This window comes from Branchiostoma lanceolatum, chromosome 6, assembly GCF_035083965.1.
Source record: "Branchiostoma lanceolatum isolate klBraLanc5 chromosome 6, klBraLanc5.hap2, whole genome shotgun sequence".
NCBI lineage: Eukaryota > Metazoa > Chordata > Leptocardii > Amphioxiformes > Branchiostomatidae > Branchiostoma > Branchiostoma lanceolatum.
In genome coordinates this window covers 18957974-18980487 of record NC_089727.1, presented here as the reverse complement: position 1 = coordinate 18980487, position 22514 = coordinate 18957974, and the positions used below count along the sequence as shown (strand labels likewise).

The 22514-nt window shown below is 40.1% G+C and overlaps 1 protein-coding gene and 1 long non-coding RNA gene across 2 annotated transcripts; both read right to left on the bottom strand.

The window, feature by feature from the left end:
• Positions 1-4878: 4878 nt before the first annotated feature.
• Positions 4879-12351, bottom strand: LOC136437554 (coiled-coil domain-containing protein 24-like). Its single transcript, XM_066432169.1, has 8 exons — positions 12275-12351; positions 10725-11175; positions 8778-8968; positions 7697-7761; positions 6732-6852; positions 6213-6305; positions 5571-5625; positions 4879-5025 (listed from the first exon to the last, which is right to left on the bottom strand). The coding sequence occupies exons 2-8, from the start codon at positions 10893-10895 to the stop codon at positions 4879-4881; spliced, it is 843 nt and encodes a 280-aa protein (XP_066288266.1). The 5' UTR covers positions 10896-11175; positions 12275-12351.
• A 1825-nt stretch (positions 12352-14176) lies between these two features.
• Positions 14177-21820, bottom strand: LOC136436978 (uncharacterized). The gene is made up of 2 exons (XR_010756120.1): positions 20870-21820; positions 14177-15998 (listed from the first exon to the last, which is right to left on the bottom strand). It is a non-coding gene; the product is annotated as an uncharacterized lncRNA (long non-coding RNA).
• Positions 21821-22514: the final 694 nt, after the last annotated feature.

Here is a 22514-nt window from a genome sequence, read left to right as displayed (position 1 = left end):
GACGGCCTACCGGGGACTTGAGGGGGGGTGGAGTGTCTTGGTCTTGACGGAAGCGATGGTCGTGCAGGGGGTGTTGTGGAGGATGGAGGGGGGGACGGGGTGGAATGGGGGGAGGTGGATACAGAAGAAGATGTGGAAGGTCTTTGTCTTCGTAGGTCATCTGATGGAAGATCTGGAAGAGGAAAATGCAAAGATGCAAATTTTCAATAAGTAAGAACACAAGCAGGTACTTGACGGATTCACAATTAAATTACATTTCCTCCTACTGAAGCAAATAATGAAAACACGTACACAAGATTCAGAGTGTATTTCAGGTGACTCCTGAGAAAATGAGTACCTAGCTTTGGTCAGGGATGTCCTTTTGGGCGGGACATATAAAGCCAGAGGCCTCATGTACATGTAAAAGGAGAGCCACTCCTATAGCACATTGAAGAACCCACCACACTTATTGAAAAGAGTAGGAGTAGACCTTTAACAGTTTGGTCTTAGACAGCTTGTACCTACTGTACAAAACTAGTGTTATGTCTCAAGATTAGGGGTGGATACCAGTTTGGCTTGATAAGGTCCAAGTCCAGGTTTAGGTCCAGAGATTTAGGTTCAGGTCCGGACCTGAACCTGGACCTGATCCTGTCTAGTTGACATGTTTTGTTTTATTAAACCAATATCTAGCATAGAGAATTAAGACTGACATGCATAACTAAAAGTTTCTTGGTTAGAAGACTTTCAAGACAAACCAGTATTTGATATTTGAATGTTGCACTTACTTCAAATGCATTTTTGTCAGAGGGGAGACTCAAAACACTTTTCATCAAACAAAATAGAAATATATATTACCCCCTGTAAGTACTTTGTTCAGTTTTTTTCGGACTCAGGTTTTTGGCTTTCAGGTTTTTTGGACTCGGTTCTTGGATGTTATACAGGTTCAAAGCTGGTCCAGCGAACCGGTATCCACCCCTACTCAAGATGCTTAACTGGTTGTGGATAACAAGCAAACCACAATAAGAGGGGAGCCATCATTTACCTGCAGTGATGTTGTGCATAGCCCTCATTGGTCCCGACTTGACCCCCGACCCGGTTGGTTGGGTCCGTCGTAGTTTTCCCGCCAAGGTCGGAGGCGAGGGGAGCATCGGAGATCGCCTTGAGTCTGAAGCCCTTGTCACACCGGGCCTTTGCCTGTAACCACACAGAAAATAAAAATGCTTTAAAAATCCTTTTTCTGAACCCTGGGGACAGATCCAATAAACTAATTTAGGAAGTGCTTCCCACTGTGGCCTTGCTGCAGTTTGAAAGGTGGATTGGCCCCCATAACTACATAAACACATAAAAATCCCAGACTGACTCCAGCTTGAAACAAAGGCAGGAGAAGATTAGCATAATACTGGTGAACAAGATTCAAATATTTTTTCCTACTGGTTTTCAAAGTAACATTATGAAACCATACAGAATGACACAGAATGATTGTAACAAAACTACATAGTCAAAATAACTTTCAGTTTTTAGAAAATCAACCCTGTGTTCAAATAAAAACTCTCAAATCAGCCTGTCAAAGTTGTTTCAAAGTGTCTAACTGTATAATTGCAACTTGGAAATGCCCTCCTCACAGTTGAATTCAAATGTCTGATAGTTGTGTGTCTACAAGTATGACTTGCAGCTGTGGTACTTACATGTTATTCTAAAAGCCAGTTATATACATGTGTAGACTGGACCTCTGTGGAACTTAGGCAGAAGGCAGAACTGAACATGAACTGCTGGCCAATGTCTTTACCTATACTACCAAACAGAGCATGGTATTTTAGCCAGTGTTGTCATTTATATTCTGGGTTACATAAAGATAACTTCTTCATGTATAATCATACATCAATTCCTTACCTGTTATCTCTAAATTTCAAAAGTTTTTTTAGAGTATCTTGGGTGGTGGTGACTGTCTTACTCTTAGCCAGGCCTCCACCCATGTGAACACCACGGCAGTCAGTAGTAGTGGTGCGGATCGAAACCCACGTTCCGGTTCCGGTCCGGACTCGAGTCCAGAGGTTTCGGTTCAGGTCCGGACTTGTAAGGTCCGGTCCGGCACCAAACATTGCCGTCACATTATGTGACTGATGCTGTTACCATTGTTAATCCCCCTAAATTCTCTAAACTAGGGAAAGATTCACACAAAAACACGTCTGCAGTCAGAACAACGTGTATATTCAGAACAAAAGTACTAGTATGCTCTCTAATCAGCGTGGTGACCTACATGTCGGGTTGTTTCTGGTGGCGTCTCAAGAGCCTTGCAATATATTTTGACGCCCCCGGCACACCGGATCATTTTTCTCACATACTGCCGGCATTGTGTTTACCTGACCTGTACCCTGTGACACGCAATGTTCCCGGGCTGCAGGCAAAGGCCGCCACTGGGCCCATTGGGGAAGTCCCCCAAGGCATGACATGGCTAAGCCAACCACATCGCTAGGTTCCCTTGACGTCACCCAGATCTCGCGAGGAGTTGTGAGACTTCCTGATTTCGGCAATAGCGGCCATAGCGGCCATATCAGAAGCCAACAACAAATGTTTGCGTCTTTTCCATCGCAAACTTTGTGATTTATGGAAGGTTTTAGAGAGTTAAGGATCAAACAGAGGATGTACATATGTACATAAGTGCTAATTATTTTGTACAAGTCCAAAAACCGGTTCTCAGCGTTTCGGTTTTTTTGGACTCGGACCGAAACGTTTTACAAGTCCGGAACCGGTCCGGCCGGACCGATCCGCACCACTAGTCAGTAGCAGACTGACCCTGGTAGTTTACGTTAGCCGAATTTATTGGGTGATTTTATAGTACAAGCATGGTCTTTAAGAAACACCAAGGCAATCAAGGATGACAGAGAGAGCTAAATCCCTTACTCAAAATTCTCTGCTAGATTTAATTCAAGTCGGACAACAATAGCACTGACTCAGAGCCAACACTGCAATACAGTATCTACATGGCTGTATACAATGAGATGAAGTTGTTCGTAAGATACAAATAACACACTAAAAGGTACATGGTCGTAGCCCTAGCCCCAGTGCATTATATTGTACATACTAAGATCACCTGGGAGGACTGCTAGGTTCCCTAAGCAATTTCAGGGGATAAGTATTCTGGATAAGGAAATCTATATGAAATTGACATTTACCTCCCCAAATAAGCACATTTTGCATCATTATTTCATACTTAGGGCGTTTAAAAAGAGTGCAGAAACAAGTCGCAGAAGGGGTATTTCATTCATTGGTACCACCCGAAAATCAGCCCAGAATCCAGTCGTAACCATATCTGTCAACAATTTTCAGTAATTTCCCGCCACAAGACGTCACAAATTCACAATGCCCAAGTACATTGAGACATGACCATGTGAATAATTGTCCTGAAGCGTTCGGGACTAATCTGCATGTTCGGAAGATTTGAAATAATGGCTGGCCTCCAAACACTCAGATTTTCAACGAGTTCCAACCACACTATCCCACAACGACATGATCGCATCTTTGCTCCATGATGGTTGATATGCAATGGGATACTGTAATTCAATTACATGTTGTATAGAAATCACTAGAAAATTGATTTCGAAAATACGACTTTCAACGCCCTAATATTGCTTAGGTTGCCTTTAAAATTAACACGCTATTTACATTTAAAAGCCATTGACAGACATTCTCACAAAGCATTCAGGATGTTGATAATTGTAGAAAAAAACACAGATGGACAGACATGGATTTGGCAGATTTCAACAGATAAACACTGCATTTGTCAGAGGCCTTGTAACTTTCTATCAAAGACTTTGAAATCTTTTTGATGTTGCATGTGTTCCTACCTTGAGGAAAGGCCTGTCCTGTTGATGTTCTGTAGTTCCTTCTCAAGTAAACTTCTCTCTGTCTTAAGCTCTGTAGAAGAAGTGACATTATACATGTACATTACACGTTTGACACATTTTCAGCAAACATAAAACAAAAATGTATACCAGAAACAGTGGATTCAAACAACAGCCATGCCTGGTACAACTACTTGCAAGACAATTTCTACTAGCTACAGTCAGATGGCCCTATATACTACTGTGCACAACCCATCAACTATGCAATTATTGATATATAGTTATACACACATTTATGTCATGCCTGGGCCTGATACGGGTGTTCCGGACTTCGGAATCCATAGAATATTTAGAATGCATGATTGCGCTGCCGTCAAAAAATCGAATACCGGATTCAGAGGTTAGAATCAATGTTGTTACAGTTTTGTGTTCGAGGACCCAAAATTTTCTCAACTTTTGGCACTTTCCGCATTGAAATGTGTGTTTTTTCGGGTGGGCATGATGACATAAATAAAATACAACACGTTGTATTCCATATCACCCTCGGTCCCCGCCCTGCCGCGGGTCGGATCACCCTCCGGCCTACGCGGTCGGGCTGGAACCTCGGGTGATACGGAATACTCTGCGTTGTATTCTACATACCTTTGTACACGCACATACACTTGAACACAACCACACACACTTACATACATATCATACACAAACACACACACAGTAAAAGTAAAGCAGTCATTCTCAAATTGAGGTGAAGCATGATGCTTTTTCAAGTAGCTAGTGCCGGTGCAATGCGGCCTCGCCACAGCTCGCGTTTTTGGCCAAGCACACCGGGTCACTCCTACATGTACTCTTCTCGATAAGTGTGTTGGGCTTCTTTTACGTGCAGAGTTTTGGCGCCTGAGGCTTATGCCAGAAGCTCCCTCATACACGGGGCTGCTGGCTTTACGTCACCATCCAAAATGATGAATGCAATCCCTTACAACATGTCCGAACTGGAGTCAACCCCTAGGAAGGAACTAGGGCCCCAGGATCCACAAAATTTTATCCAGATGGGATTGCGTTACTGCTTGCGCCACAGGGACACGCACACATACACACACAAACATGATAAATGTATGTGACAGTACATACCCCCAAGAGAAGGTTCCACTACTGTGACTGGTGTACTGGCTCTACTCCTGAAGTCTGCCTCATCCTCCAAGCAACTCTGGAAAGGAACAACAAATCATGTTTTGTTTGAATGTCTTCTTTCATCTTTTATGAATCTTAAAATGTTTGCCTTGAATTGTAATGACCATTACACCACGGGGAAGAGGGAGCAGTTTTATACAGATCTGTAAAAATGAACATTACAAAAATGACATGAGCTGTGTTGCATAGACCTGATGGACATTACACCAATGGGATGAACTGTTCTATACACTGACCTTCTGAACATTACACCAATGGGAGTAGTCATTCTATACAGACCTGATGAACATAACACTATTTATATTTCTATTTATTTGTTTGGCTGTGTACAATGTACAGCAGCCAAGGCTGCCTGACTAGCTATTGCTATTACAAGGGGCCAACCTTGCTGCAAAAGTACATGATGAAATACAATAGTTGCATTAGTTAAAGATAAATCATACAGGCATACAATCATACAACTCTTACTGTGAATCAATATACATGTAACGCTATAAAATCTAAAAGGGAGAAAATGCATCAATAACATAACACTAATAGGAGGATGTGTTCTATACAGACCTGTAAGAAGACGATGTCCTGTGTCAGCACACTGCATTCTTGCTCCAGGGTTTGTCTACAGAAACAAAACAAATTGCAGTATTTGAGCCTTTAGTTTCCCTTTGATAGAAGACATATATAAGTATACCCATGCAAATATAACATTGGATCCCAATAAGTCAGGAACTAATTTTTCTATGGAGAAATATTGTTGTTGTGAAGTGGCGTCGTGTGGCCTAATGGTTAGAACATCCGACTGTCAAACAAGGGGACCCAAGTTCGAACCCGGCCTGCCCCCAGACATGTCTGAACATGCGTCCCGACGTTGTGCCCTTGGGAAAGGCACTTAACACGACTTTCCTCACTTCACCCAGGTGTAAATGAGTACCTAGCTCATCTAGGGTAAGGGACGTCCCTCGGAAAGGAAATAAAATGGAGGTCCCATGTTTGGGGAGATCTAGAGCCACATTCCGCGCACGTAAAAGAACCCACCACACCTTTCGAAAAAGAGTAGGGGCATGCTCCGGTGTGCGATGGTCCAAACCTCACAGTCTGGTCTTGGTTGACACCTTGAAAAGGTGATAGTTCACCTGTTATGTCAATCCTTCCACAAATGTGGTAAATCTGAATAAATAAATAAATACAATGTAAACCTAGCCCTACCTGAGATGCTCGACCACCTGGTCTATCCGTGACACGTTCAGGTTATCCTGTAGTCTGTCTATCTGGTCACTCATACCAGAAGAAATAGACATCCTGTAGACATAGCAGATATCATTATCATATTTCACTGCCTACAAAACACAAGTCATAGCTACAGTAGGCAAATATAGTGTAGATATAGCAACAGGAATTCATTGTAATTTATATTTTCAATTGCAAATAGACATTGAAATGAGGAAGGGGCAACTTGGAAAAGTCCATTTCAGTACTTGGTGATTATGGTCGAGTCATTCTTATGGGGGGTGCTGAGGAATTGAATTATGCCTCACTTGCTCTCTTATGTTCCTTTTCGAATATTTAACTGAATCACATATTAACTGTTACAATAATGTAGTTTTATACATAAGAAACATAAAATAATATGTACATAAAATGTACCATGTACAATTGTCGTGCAATAAAGTTCTTCTTCTTCATAAAATGTAATACTGGAAGGGCTTTTGTTTGCAACTGCCTTACCTTTCATCATCACTAGAGGGCGTTGCTGTACGCCTGAGGGGCGTCTCCCTGCCACTCCTGCTGCTGCGGGCGGACGAAGGGCGACTCCCAGAGGTCGAAGGTCGGCTGCCATGGCCAGTGGCTGCAAGCCGACACAAAATGTTGTTAATAGAGTAACTAAATTTGCCAAATTATCATATCAAAATACTCAATGAAGTCAGCTACTATAGTACAGTAATGCAATTAAGACAAGTTAAGTTTACATGGTTTTGATTTCGCGGCAGGGAGAAAATGAAGTATTTGCAGTGATTTTAAGTTCACATTTGAGACAATAATAGACAAGAGGATAGGAGGGCAAGACAGTTTCGCTGTGGTTTTATTTCGCAGTGAAGAGTTTGCTGCAAAACTGCAAACATACAAATATGAAACCGCCGCGAGCATTTCTGCATCTACAGTATTAACACTGGTGTGACTTAAGGAGTAGGACATAAGTATTGTTATCTGCTCTAGATCTGCCAAATATTGTCATACATATGTATGAGCACATCATATACAATGTCATGCAAATTCACAGGTCTAAGTCCTCCAGATTCAACCATACTTATCATAATATATGAACAGCTCAAAGCATACTTGTTTGAACTCAAGCTTATTTTCACAGACAAGTATAAGCTCACAACTTACTCGTGCTGTAATAATAACATGCATTGAAACAAATATTTATCAAATACATAAATATAATTCTATCAAAAGAACTTGTCTCAATCCACTGTACAATAGTGTACATGAACAAGTATATGCACAGTTCTTTACTTGAATAGCACAACTTTGATAACATCAATATCAGAAAAAGTGTCACAATAAATACAAATTTGCCTTTTTATCATTCATATTCATGAAAGTACTTTGTCTCCTTCTTAATGACTCTTATATCTATTCTTACTCTACTATATATAATAGTCCTTAGTTCATTATCTCACCCTTACCTTTATCAGTAAGTGCATACTGGATAACTCCTGGGTTGTGTTTTGATAACAAGTCCTGTACATTCCTGAAACAGAAAATACAATTCATCTGACTTTTAGTAGTACACTGCTTTTTGTTATGTGTTATGCAAATGGAAAAATTGAAGCCTTGAAAAGCTTTTTTGACTTTTTTTACAAAGATGACTCCACATTTATTTTGCCTTTCTACTGTCTAGTATTCTTATGATGTATCATTATCTTTGCCAAGAAGATTATGTTTCGGTAAGTCCAGCTGTTGGGTGGGTCTGTATGCATGTCAAGAGCATAACTCGAGAAACCTTTGATGAATCTTCATTTTGGTCAGTGTGTAGTGGTTGTGCAAAGGAAGGTCAAATTTAAAAATCGTTCACCTTGCTTATTCCAACAGTACTGCAGTAGACTTTGAATGTTTTTGTGTTTGGCGATATCATTTGGCGAAGATATGAGGTCATGGAACTCTAGCTCATCTTAAAGTTTGTTATAATTACTCTACTTTACATGTTAGGGCAGAGAACCTTAGAGTATGTTAAATGTTTGTATATCACAGCAAGGAGGTTAATATTTATCTAAAGGCAGGCTAAACTTAATTTCGTAAAGCATTCTGCAGTATGTTAAATATACCACTAAGACCAGTTCTGACTTGTTTAACACTAGTCCATCATAGATAAGCGTTTTTACAACATTTGAAATTCGCGGTGTGGTGATGTAATACTGGCGATGTCCAAAGCCCTTTGACCTTTGTGACGTCAGATTCCGAGTCGGAGGAATGGCGTCTGGAGTAATTCCTATGGTGCAGGTGTGGCCGACTCGGAATCTGAAGTCACGAAGGTCAAAGGTCTTTGGACATCGCCAGTATTACATCACCACACCGCGAATTTCAAATATTGTAAAAACGCTAATCTATGATGGACTAGTGTAAAACAAGTCAGAACTGGTCTTAGTGGTATATTTAACATACTGCAGTATGCTTTACGAAATTAAGTTTAGCCTGCCTTTAATATCTTAACCTCCTTGACCGCAGGTTGAATAAAAAACCTAAAACTTAAACTCAAAACTTGCTTACCTCCCCTCGGAGTTGGCGCGTTCCTTCAGGTTCTGCAGCAGGAACTTTATCTCATCCACAATCAGTTCCCGCTGGCGCGGCGGCTCGGGGAGGCGACCAGATCCCAGACTGGATCTCCCGCTTGATCCCGCCCGGATCAGCTGATCCGTGTCGTCACGATAGTCCTGCCAGATCTCCAGTAGAGTCCTCACCTGATGACAGGTGTCAATCAAAATTTCAAACACAATGTAGTAATTCTTGTGAAATTACTGTACTATAGTCAGATTAGCCATAGCTAGACATAGGATTCTTTTGGGTAAAATTCAGACATATGTCATTCTCTCTCTCTCTCTCTCTCCAATTTTACGTCTTTTTGTTCCCCATCATATGGGGGTTGGACGTGCTTGCACATGGATGGGGGCCCCAGAACTCCTCATCAAGTGCAATTCTTTTTTGTAGCAAGAGTTTTTACGGCTGGATGCCCTTCCTAACGCCAACCCAAACCCTACTGCTGGGCGTAGGACATGGGAAATATTTGTTAAGTGCCTTTCCCAAGGGCACAACGTCTGGGTGCATGTCCGGACATGTCTGGGTACTCCACTGGGGATTGAACCTGGGTCTCATTGGTTCATAGCAGGATGCTCTGCCACTATGCCACACAGACGCCATTGTTTAATTCACTTGTAAACAAAGAGAAAGCAATTTGTTCATAAAATCCCAAAGGTTTGATTAATTTTAATTTATAAAGGAATACTGTACAAGTCAGGAAGACATCATGAATATTCAAATATGCTTTTAAAATAAAAATTATAGCTGCAGTCTATGGATGTGGATGTCCCTTTCCCAAAACAAAGTTAATTTTTTTCTTTAAGTCATTCATCTACTAGGACTCTGTCAAAAGTACAGTTCATAAAATACATCAAACTTGAAACACAACTTTCCAAAAAAGGAGCATACGTACCTAAATGCTTGAATTATGGCGTTCAAGAAAAAACTCATAATCGATATAATATTCACATCAAAACAGAATGATGGATATGTAGAATCAGACTCACAGCAAGAGAAACATGATACATTGGTTGATGTCATACCTGGGCCGCGAAAACATTCGATACGTGTGTTACCGGCCGTGTGATAATTTTCCGTATCACACGGGGTTGTAAGTTGTATCACATGGGCTCCCATAGAAAATTGAGAATATATTTCGAGCGTACTGGTTGTGCCGCTGTCGAAAATTTGAATACCGGATTCTGCGGTTAGAATGTTTTTGTTTGAGGACACAAAACTCTCTCAACTTCTGGTGCATTCTGCATTGAAATGTGTGTTTTCTTGGGTGGGTATGACATATAAATAAAATACAACACAGTGTATTCCACATCACCCTCGGTCTCAGCCCTCCCGTGGGTCGAATTGCCCGACGGCTGTAGGCCATGGTCAGGCTGGTTACTGTAACCTCTGGTGATACGGAATACCCCGTGTTAGAGCTGTTTACCGGTACACTGTACCGATACAGTACCGGGTACAATCAATTAGGTACAGGTCCAAAATACCTGACCCTGCTGTATGGGTACTGGACCTGACTCAGGGGATGGCCACTTTGACAGATTAAATTACTATGAAATTACTGTGGCAGTGCTCTAAAGCCACTCTAAAGCACAGAAAACACATTTGCAAGGCTCAAGTCAAATTTTCATCTGTGTTTTCATAAAAATAATATCTAGCACAATCAAAAATTTTGTTTTTACCAGTTCAAACATGCTTTTTTCCTTATTGAAAATCTAGCATTTTCCGAACAAGTAGTTTAGGTACAGGTTCAGGTCCGGACCTGTACCTTAACCCGTGTACCTGTACCTGTACCTAAAATTTGTTTACGTACACCCCCCCCCCCCGTGTTGTATTCTATATGAAAAACTGTTATTGACATTCACAGTATACTGTATGTACAAAAAGTTGTAAGTTCCAACTGACCTCTGTGTGAAGGTCCATGCACTGCTCCACCAAGGTCGTTCCCAGAATGCCTTTCACCTCCTCCAGCTCACCCGCTGGGACGTGCTCCTCCACCGTCCGCCATAACGACATCGGCGGCTCGTACCCCTCAAGGTCAAAACTACCCTCAAGGTTGAGAAGGGGACTCTCCATTCTCCCTGGGTGTCTTTGAAGGTCACGTAAGAAATCCTCCCATATTTTTAAGTCCAAGGAACTTTTCAATAAGTTTTTCCTTTTATTTTTTGTCTTTTTGGCTTGATTTCTGTTAAGTCTTCGTCATTTCAGGATTTTTTTCAACTCATGAAGGAAGTCTTCCCATCTCAAAAGTAGCTTTGATAAGTCTTTAAGAAGGTGGTCCTTCTTCGTCCTTATGTCTTGAATCCTTCAGATCATGTTTAAGTGCAGAGTCTTGGTAGGAAGGAAGGTTCTCCCACTAAAGAACAGGTAATGAAAATAAGAAACAACCAATCAAACAACAGCATTTCATTACTTGACTACTTGTTGTGTACATATTTTCTACACTGGTCAAGAAGTTGAGAGTTTGAATCCCGGCTGTGTCGCCAACCCCACTTACACGGTACTGGAAGGGGTACTTAGGATGGAATGTTAAGCCATACTAGTTCACTGTCTACATGGTGCCTGTTGAATTTTGAAATAGCGAAGAGTATATAAGAATCAACATGCCAAAAATAGTTACTCAAGCAACTGCCGGTGGATAAAATTTTCAAACATGTTTCATCCAGTTGCTTAAGTAACTATTTCTGGAATACGTACTAGTACAAGTATCTTATTTACCTGGGTGTCTAACCTTCATTGATAGATTAAGAATCAAAATATTTCAGTGCTCAAAAAAATGTGTCTTTTTTGTTTCTTTTTGCAGCTGACCTGCCACTGGTACGGATAAATAACAGAATAACATGCAACAATAAGTTCTTCATTTGCATTGGCATTTTACTGACTTACATGTAATCATAATGTTTATGGATACTTGAAGATTGCATGCATGTACTAACCTCTGAAACGGATGCTGCACTATTAGATCCCTATAAATTCACCGTTTAATATAATATGGCAGTCTTGGGTATATTCAAGGGACGAATAAGATTTGATGTTTACAGTTACCTGCTTAAAACTTTCGATATTCTATAATGATGGAAGCAATCTTCCCTGTGACCCTGTAGAATTGCCAAGTGAGCAAAAGCAACCACTCTGAACAACAAGGCCCCCCCCCCCGGGCCCCTTCCCTTCAGCGATACAAACTCCGTTCTATAAAGTTATTTGGAGAGAATACTAGACAACAGAGTACTTTAATCATGATCTGTCTACCTTAACACCCCTCGTGCATCGCAGATTTGGCTGCCGAACCTACGATGTCCTGCAAAAAAAAGTTGGACATCAACCTGTATACCAGGGGTGGGAGGGGGGCGTAGCGAGCTCTACCTGTAACGCTAACCCAGCGAACTGTTGTGGTTACGGCGACCCCGGGACCATATTATTCCCTGTTATAGATATCAAGAGTTTCTTGTACTCACGATCAAACACTGGGTGTCGAAAAGACGGGTTATTTCTTGAATAAACGTTGAAGAAACCACCAACCAACCCCGCCACTAGCACTCTTCGGCACTGAATATCCTATATCACCAAGAACAACAGACTGCAGCCAAATGAGACCTCACAGATGGAAGATCTATTTAATATAAATTATCCTTTGAAGTCATTGAACGAAGATTTATAATTTTGTATTCTATAGATATATATTTGTTGTATTTGATGGCGGATTTTGTTGTGATATGTGTGGTTTTGTCACCGTAAAATGATTTTATACGGTGCGCGCGCGGTAAACTGGCATACGTTTGGCTGCGCTCAATACCCGGTTGCGCTAATCTCAAAGCAGATGTATGTAGTTAATGCATGCCAGGCTCGTGTGTTATAATGTATTTCTATTAAAGGCCCGTTATGTAACATTTTTGCAACACTCACGTGAAGAACTGATACAGCCTTTTTTTAGCAGATTTTCTTCGTTAGGCCACAGCAAGTAATTTTTATGGATGACATCAGCGCGCTTATTAATTTTCGCTTGATTTCGAAAAAAAACACAAGAAATTTCAGTGCTCCGACGGTGGTCAACATGCCAAATATTGGCAAATATGTCGTAAACGTCTGCTAGTGCTGTCAAATGGCCATGATGGTATGACAAGCTGTTTTCTACATTTGTTCTAGTTAATTAATCTCTATACACATCTTCATCATCATCATCATCATCATCATCGGTCAACCCCCGGGGGGGACGGGGCAATTAGCACATCTTCAAGGACAGTTTAATGTTGACAGTCTATGGTGTTTCATTGCATATGAATACCCAAGGTAGTTCCTGCCAATGATGGTATAACAAGCTGTTTTCTGCATTTGTTCTAGCAAGGACATCATATAATGTCCTCGGTTCTAGCTGCCTGAGTTGTATACACAAGATGTTTCGTCGCATATGAATACCCAGTGTAGTTGCTTCAGATGACGGTACAACAAGCTCTTTTCTGCATTTAAAGTCTATTGAGGTGTATAACGTTACACAACTGCAAGGACAATTTAACTGTTGAATCAATGAGGTTTTATATTACATATGAAACCTCATTGGTTGAATGCAGGAATAAAAGACCTGTTGGTCATGATATCATATTTTGTCGCCTCAATTCTTGTTTAACACGATTTATGATCTCAAAATTTGAAAATATAGGCATATTGTTTTTTTCGCCCTATCTCATTAGTTTTGGAGTCTGCGGAGGATGTCATCCATAGAATTTACTTGCTGCGGCCTTATTTCGTATTTCTGGTGTTTGTAAATTGAACAAAAAAGCTTGCTTATCTGTACTTTATAACAGCCACATATATAAATCAAATCACAATCTCCGATTATTTCCTAAAACTATCACAATTTACACAATCTATTACGAAGTAAAATAAAGGATCGCTGCTTTTTTTCGTGTTTTTTTTCTTCATTACAACCAAAATTTGCAGTTAATCATATTATGTGTAGAAATATGTACGTGTTCAGTTGACCAATGATAATGGATGCCATCCACTCTAATTTTTGCAGAGGAGAGTGCGCCGGTGGGAAACATAACATGCACGGACGGAAGAGAGGTGTTGTAACGCCATATTCGTGTGGCGTAACGGCAGGGTATTCGGCCCAGAACCAAGAGGTCCCGAGTTCGAATCCCCCTTGCGCCACCGACGCTGTGCCCTTGGGAAAGGCACTTTCACGACTTTCCTCACTTCACCCCAAAATGGGTGTACAATATCTGTACGTGTTAATGAAAGTTATAAAAAACCTGAGTGCAGTGCCACGTCGTCCTTGTCTGTCAAAAACCGAAGTAAAAAAAAATATATATAAAAAACGCTATATTCGAGTGTTAATAGAATGACCATACATTCATGTGTGCATTCCAAACTGCCAAACTGACTTTATTCCCTCTATCTTTACATTCAAGTACATAAGTGATGAAAGGCAAGGCAAACAAAGTTGCTTACATAAAATCAAAAAAATGTTGCAGAAAATATCAAAACAATATGCGAACTACAAAAGTACCTAATATGTTCTGATAATGCACTCTTCCATTATCGAACGTTTACAAAAAGAAGCTAAAATCTACGATAGACACAATTAAAACGTCTTTACATTCACTAACAATTACGTCACATGATCAACTCAATACGTAATCACCAATTCAATACCTCTGTGAATCAGAAAACTATACTCAGTTAATGACACTTTTTTTTAAATCAATTGTTGGTTCTTTAGATTTCTTCAACACCTGCTCAAAAATGATAATCCTAGTAATAATGATCCTAGTAATAATTATCCTAGTAATAATAATCCTAGTAATGATAATCCTTGTAATAATAATCCTAGTAATAATAATCCTAGTAATAATAATCCTAGTAATGATGATCCTAGTAATAATAATCCTAGTAATAATAATCCTAGTAATGATAATCCTAGTAATGATAATCCTAGTAATGATAATCCTAGTAATAATAATCCTAGTAATAATAATCCTAGTAATAATAATCCTAGTAATGATAATCCTAGTAATAATAATCCTAGTAATAATAATCCTAGTAATAATAATCCTAGTAATAATAATCCTAGTAATGACAATCCTAGTAATGATAATCCTAGTAATGATAATCCTAGTAATAATAATCCTAGTAATAATAATCCTAGTAATAATAATCCTAGTAATAATAATCCTAGTAATAATAATCCTAGTAATGATAATCCTAGTAATAATAATCCTGGTAATAATGATCCAAGTGATAATGATTAAAACAGCAACGACAGCGATTATGATGATAATTATTATGATGATGGTGATGATGATGATAATCATAATAATAACTTACTTTGCAAAACCATGCCTGAATACTAACTTCAAACAAAGCAAAACACTGGTACAAACGTATATAAAGGAATTAAAAGCAAAATTACAAGTTTTCTAAATATAACTGACTATTTCGAGAGTTTTACTTATTTTCTGCATGCAATGAATTGTCCACCATTTTGGTATATAAACAACGTGCGCTGAAAGATAGCTCTTTTCATGATTGGTAAATTATGTGTGAAAACCAAAGAGATTTTTGTTTGAAATGTCAAGAAATTCAATGGATAGTTTACTTCATTCAGAATTTTATTGTGGCCAATGTTAAAAATGTAATTAAAATTAATTCATCCTCCACTGCTTTCCCTGTACGGTATTTACATGTTCTCTCCTCAATAGGCATTTTTAGATACCATTAATATTTTTCCGTTAATAGTTTCATCAGGTTGGCAAGTCACTGAATAAAAATACTGTATTTTACACAACCAAGAGATTTATTCAAGTCATTCCCTGTTGAATATGTAAATAAGTTTAAGAACTATAAGCAGCGACACCTGTGCTGCAGTACAATGTCAACCAGTCAAAATTGCCTTGAAGAAGGTGACAGATGGTCACCGAAACGTCGGTTAAATAAATATCTTGGTGGTGTAAAAAAGAGTCCTTTTATTCCATGAAAATTTTCCTTAAAGCTATCCGCGTGGAACTGCGCAGAATTCAAAAGGGGAAGGCGCATTGACAACAACGGGCAGAATGATCGATCCCAACATGGACGGCTTAGGTGCGCCCTCTGGCAGATGTAAGGTGAAACGCTGCATCAGGGAGACAAACAGCATGAAGAGCTCCATCTTGGCCAGGTGTTCGCCAAGACATACTCGGTGGCCTGAAGAAAAAAATGCACGATGGTCAAAAACCAGTCCAAAAATTCCCAATTGTGGGGCATGAATATTGATGATTATAACATGTCAATCACGCTTATCACCACCGGCAATTGTCCGTGATTGGTTGACGCTTTTACAGGCGGACCGCAGTAATGTTTTCCTTTCTATCTCCCCCCTGTGGCTTTTTGCCGCGAACCGTCCTATTCATATGCGTACCTGTAGTCAGTCTCAATTGTCCGTACATAGCACATTTTAACAATGCCAAGTGTGGGCATGATTATTTCCAGAATACTGTTGTTGAGAGAGAGTGGTCAAAATGCCCATATACAAGTGATACAAAGCTGGCGCGTGGCTGACAAAATCGAAAGGTTTGTGGTTTTGACGGCCAGGTGGCAAAATGATGATTAAAGATGGCGCCAGTGGGAACAGACTACTGTATTACGGGTCGAAGTTTTGCTGTGAGTATTATTGTTACCTTCGCCGAGAAGGTTATGCAGAGGGTAGCGTTTGTGTGTATGTATGTGTGTGTGTATGTAATGTACAGCATAACTCGAGAAGGCTTGGATGGATTGTCTTGATATTTGGTAGGTGGGTAGGTCTTGATGAGACTAGGAAATGATAAGATTTTGGGTCCCCTAGCGGCTTGTTATGGTACTGCAGCGGAACTTCCTGTTTTGATATCTCGTGTTCTGGACATGCTATGGAACTGATTTTTGAGTGGTAGATAGCTCTTTGGACAGAGAGTAAGTGGTATGGGTTTGGGCCTGTCTTTTTTGCAGGAGCAGGTTTTGCATCTGACTTTGAAAGGGAATAACTCCAGAAGGGCTTGATGGATGGCAATGATTTCTGGTAAGTAGATAGCTTGAGTGATGATGAACATGATTAGATACTTTTTATGCAAATCAGTATCTTATTTGCATAATTAATGAGGAAAGTTTATACATCCGCCAAATTCCATGATAGGACTCTGAAACATGTGACATGTGTAAGTGAGGAAGAGAGAAATATCAATTGATATGAACTATGTAAATGAAGACCTCATTTGCATAATTAATGAGAAAATACTATAACTCAAGATGGCCTTGATGGATGGTCATGATTTTTGGTATGTCGATAGCTTGTGTGATGCTTAGAATGATTGGGCGATAATTATGCAAATCAGATTCTAATTTGCATAATTAATGAGGCAACTTTAAAAATCTGCTTTGTGCCATGATATGACTATTCAAATTGTAACTGAGGAAGAGAGGAATGTTGAAGATAGAAAATATGCAAATGTAGGCCTTATTTGCATACTTAAATGAGAAACTACTATAATTCCATACTGGTAAATGACGGAAATTTCATGCATTTAACTTAAGACTTTTTTTGTGGCATCGGGAATTTATGTGAATGTGAACATCGTTGAATCAAATTATGCTGATAAGGGCCTCATTTGCATAATTGATGATCAATATTAGCATCACCTTCTTTGTTAAGCTCATACTTTGTTAAGCTCATACTTTGGACATGTCATATTTTAAGACAATCAACTGGTATGATTTATAATTGATGAGAAACACTCCTAATACGTCAGTCACAATGGTTAAAATCATTTGGCGAAGGTATGAGGTCGTGGAACTCTAGTTTTGTTCATAAAATAGTAAACATGCCCACGTATTTGCTGTTACAGAATCTTTTTAATAAATGTATTAATAATTTCAAAACATTTGACTCCATAACGAACCCAAACTGAGGCGTATGTGTTTCTTTCCAAGAAACTAGTTGCCCATCCTACGAATGAAATAACCCAAGCGGAAGTTTGCCTATTTGTAAACAACTGTACCTAGCCGCTTGGGGGCGACAAACTCTTCATAGAAAACGGTCAGAAAGGCTAAATATTTCTTAAGACTTGCCGAATATCTTTTACACAGAGACGGAAAATATTCAAGGCAGGAGAGACGATTCAAAATCCCACAATTTTTACTTGTTTTCGTTCACAAATTCAGAAACAACAAAGAGCACTTACTTGCTTCAATAGTGACAGTCTCTAGACTCTCTACTCAAGCCAAGTACACATGGAACCAATTTCTCGGCTCCATTACAAAAAGAGCACAAATCAGGGAATACATGACCAGAACTAAACATAATGTTTAACGAAAAATCAGAAATATAAACTCGAAAAATTTGTGTGATACAAAATGTAAATGTTCTGGATGGAACCCAAGCCGCGTGTTAAGCCTTTTGTCAGTAAGTAACATACTTGTATATTTCTGCTAAACTTATCCGGCACCTTCCAAGAAAACCTGTGTACTGGAAAATATGCCAGTCGTGTTTGTACTGAAATATTTAACCGCCGTTTGAAAACGTTCTCGTTCAAAAATAGTCGCTAGCCATTTCTTTTGTTCTTCCGGAGCATGGGTAAAATCAAGACACAAAGTAAAAATCAAATGCTAATATACAGAGACAGTTTGGACGGATTTTTCCATCGGTGCTCAATTTGTCGATCGACCTTTCTTTCAAGTAGAGATAATGACGAGCTGGCGTTTGTACTTTTCGGAAAAAGTTCTTTGTAACAAATTGCCGACGCCTGAAGTTGTTGACATGGAAAATGTCATTTCGTCGCAGCATGGGTGAACAAGAAACACAGACACCTTTTATTTTCAGGACATATATGTTACCACACCATACATTATTTGATGTATGTTCCAATTATCAAAGCATCCTTCTGTGAGGAATGAATTGACAAGATATATTGTTAAAATGTAGAGTACAAACACACAGCTCTTAAGATTTCCACTACCCTGGGGGCCAGGCACCGTATATCGGCTAGCCACCAAGCAACGCGCGCGTAAACCCAAAATCTGCTGGCTAGCAGATTTTGGGTTTACAGCGGAGAGTGGGGCGGGGTCGGTCTTCGGGGGACAGCGGGAGGGTGGGCCGGGAAAGCTTGGGCGCGCGCGCGTTGCTTGGTGGCTAGCCGATATACGGTGCCTGGCCCCCAGGGTAGATTTCCACCCGCATTACAGTAGACTGTCCCAATAACTAAATATGGCGTCGTGGGCGCCATCTTGAATGCTCGGTATTCTGCCCGGCCGTCCGAAACCCAAACCAAACAGACCGACTTTTCCATGATTTCCCACCAGTTATCAATAAAAAGATGAACATCCACACAGCCTCGTCATCGGCAACATTTGGGTCGTTTAGAACTGTCGCAAATCAAGTTCGTCACGGTCGCGAAAGACAAACTGTGACGGCTCCTGGCTCCGCCAAAACGCTAACATTCTTGTGCCAATTCGCAACGGGGGGAAAATCGGGATCGAAAGAAAGCGGCTATCATGAGCCAAGAGGTGTCTTGTAGGCCCGGTCGTTAACCGAAGTTTGACTGTACTAACAATTTGTGTTCTGGTTAACTGTCTCACAATAATACAAGGTATTGTAAGAGAACAACGAGGGCGAAATGAAACATGCCTAGTAATGTAGGATAAAAACACAAGCTCAGCACGTATAATATAATCTAACCTCCACAATCGTTACCCAACCAAAAATGAATCACTGAGCGATAAAAAATTAAGCTGTAACTTGCGGGACAAGAATACTGAGTACACACGCTGGACGAGTTCACAACTTGAAAATCGCGCCCAAAGCGCAGGTAACAAAAGGGTGATTTGCATGAAAGCGTGATCGAAGACAATGGGGCTCTGTAATAAGGCTCGGTGATCCAGGCCGACAGAACTCATTATAACTCGACAACATGTTCTTAGTACCGCGTGGAAACTATAACATAAAGGTAAAACGTATATATTGGTCCATATCTTCAAAATTTACAGCTAACTTTTGACCAAAAAAACACCGATCAAAAGAACAACATATCGCCGCCATGTTGGCTCATTTGCATGTCGTCTGGATTCGGCTATTTGGAACTATGGGAGAAAACGTACTGCAAAATTGTCAAGATGAGTTAAAATTGCAAAGACATCAAAAATATTCCATTCTGATCGAATTGAAGGACCAATATCGAATTAATATAGGCTTCAATCGATGTTTGAGATATATATCTAAGAAAGTTAGCTGTGTTAAAGGTCAAAGTTTATTGACTGGAGGTGACGCTTTTAGCGTCCTGGAACGCGGGGAATTCTCATTTGACATTTCCCACTTTCTACACATTCTTAAAGCCCATGAATGTTTGTTGCAACTGCTTATTTTCATTTTATATTGTAAGCATCGAATCGATCATTAAACTGGTGAACTTTTTATATAATTTCCATCCACTGCCGCGTGGGCTCTGTGGCCCAGCGGGTGGGTGGAGTACTAAACAATAGGCTCTGAGAAGAAACAGCTACTGTTTAGACCATCGTGATGGTGAACAGATTAGAATTTGTAGCACGTACCTTTCTTTTCTAAAACAAATATGCATACAATATACCTAAATCATCTGAAAATACATGACAAGACAAAAAAGATGAATTCAATAGAAGTGAAACTTAGATAAAAGGACAGTTTCTCGACCCCCAAACCTTTTTAAGTATGAAACCACCACTTTTTAAGCATTGGAAAACGTAAGGTGCCTCAAACAGCTATTTGATACATATTTGGACTCAATTCTAGAAACCGTGAGGAGACGCCCAGGATCATCATTAAGTGGCTGACAAGCGGTATGATGTGCAGAGCGATACCTTTTACATCTTTCAATTCAGTTTGGACAGGCTATATGATAATAACTTTGATAACCCGCCTGTGCCTCGGTATACATGGTATCATAACTTATCTGGTCCTTTGCTGTCACCGCCACAAAAATTAGAGTGAGCGAAGCAAAATAGCAGATAGATACAGCAATTGGCCTCATCAACGTGGGCTCATGGTAGATATGTACAAAATTCCCGAGCTGACTCACCGATACCAAACGGGATGATCGCTTCGTGTTTGACGAAGTTTCCGTCCGGATCCAGGAAACGTTCCGGTTGGAACTGGTTCGGCTCCGGGAACAGCTGAGGGTCCATGTGCACGGACCACACGTTGATCTGTAACACATCACGGACAGATGGATGGATGAACGATAAAATAATCCACTTCATGAATGGACCTATGAGTGATTGAATGAATGGCACTGGGACGAAAAAAAGACAGGTATATAGACATGGATAGACAGGTGCAAATGTGGATGGACGGATGGATTGATGAACCAACAGAGAAAGAGGGGACAGAAAGAATGGAAAAAGGTGCGCATGCGGACTGGCAGAAACTGAGAAAGAGGAGAGCCAGTCGTCATTGGGTATGTGGATGCTGACGTAGATAGATGTATTGAATAGATTGAAAAGGAATACAAGTTGGATTGATGGATGGATCAATGTACAGATAGAAGAAATAATTAAAATCGTAATTTTTCATACCAAAATCCTGGCTTCTTGAGGGATGTTAAAGCCATTGAGGGTGGTGTCCCTGGACGCTGCGTGAACAACGACGGGCACGATGGGTTTCATTCGCAGGACTTCCGCTAGGGTCGCATTCGTGTAGGGCAGAAGGTTCCGTTGTGCGTAGGACGGCGGTGTCTGCCCCAGCACGGAGTCTATCTCCTGATGAACCTGTGGTAATAAGCATGATATATATATATAGAATACACAGTGTTGCATATCATCTATTTCATACCCACCCGCAAAAAAAAAACTCACATTTCAATGCATAGTACGCCATGAATTCCATGTGTTACATTTATTGAAGTTTATTTACGGCAAACGATGGAATTATAGCATTCCCTAATCAATTATGCTAATTAAGTCATAATTTGCATAATATATATCTAGTTCTGTACATCTCTGCCTAAGCTACCTGCATGCCTAAATTCATGGAAATCCGTCTTTCCTTTCTTTCAGTTATCATCTTTGGAATATTTTTACAAAGACGCTCCTGCAGTTCCAAAATTAAATGTTAGGGGGCCCAGACTTACCCCATATTGTCCTGACGTCAAAAGCTGTCTGCCACCCAAATGTCAATACCACAGTATGTTAGGGTCAAGATATACATTAAAAAACTGCAATAATACAGTTTCCTCATTAATTATGCAAATAACCTCTTATTTTGCATAATTCTTATTTCATTTCATACATTTTTGTCAAAGCTACCTAAATATAAGAAATCATGAAAATCCGTTATTCCCTTCCTCAATTATCCTCTATCCTATCGGAAACCTTTGACAAAAACGCCCCTGCAATTTCTGAACTGACCGCTAGAGGTTCCAAGATTATGTGACTACTTTCAGAGCATGAGAGCTATCTACTGCTCAAAAATCGTGACCATAGCATGTCCAGAACGCGAGATATCAAAACCGGAATTTCCGCTGCAGTACCTAGGGAAAATCTAAATCTAACCATTTCCAGTTTTTGTTACACCCTACCATCACACCAAATATGGAACCATTCCATCCAGGCGTTCTTGAGTTATTCTGTTGACCAACAGACACACAGACAGACACACAGCCTCACAAATTAAACGCAACTGAAAATATAACCTCCATGCCACATTTCATGGAGGTAACAATATTG

Bases quoted from the DNA above. Each gene is read 5' to 3' on its own strand.
- LOC136437554 (XM_066432169.1), bottom strand. From the start codon at position 10,895: ATGGAGAGTCCCCTTCTCAACCTTGAGGGTAGTTTTGACCTTGAGGGG. The intron at 8,969-10,724 runs GTCAGTTGGAAC...ACCTGTCATCAG, and splicing joins GCATGGACCTTCACACAGAG to GTGAGGACTCTACTGGAGAT. The intron at 5,026-5,570 runs GTCTGTATAGAA...GTTCCTTTCCAG, and splicing joins AGGACATCGTCTTCTTACAG to AGTTGCTTGGAGGATGAGGC.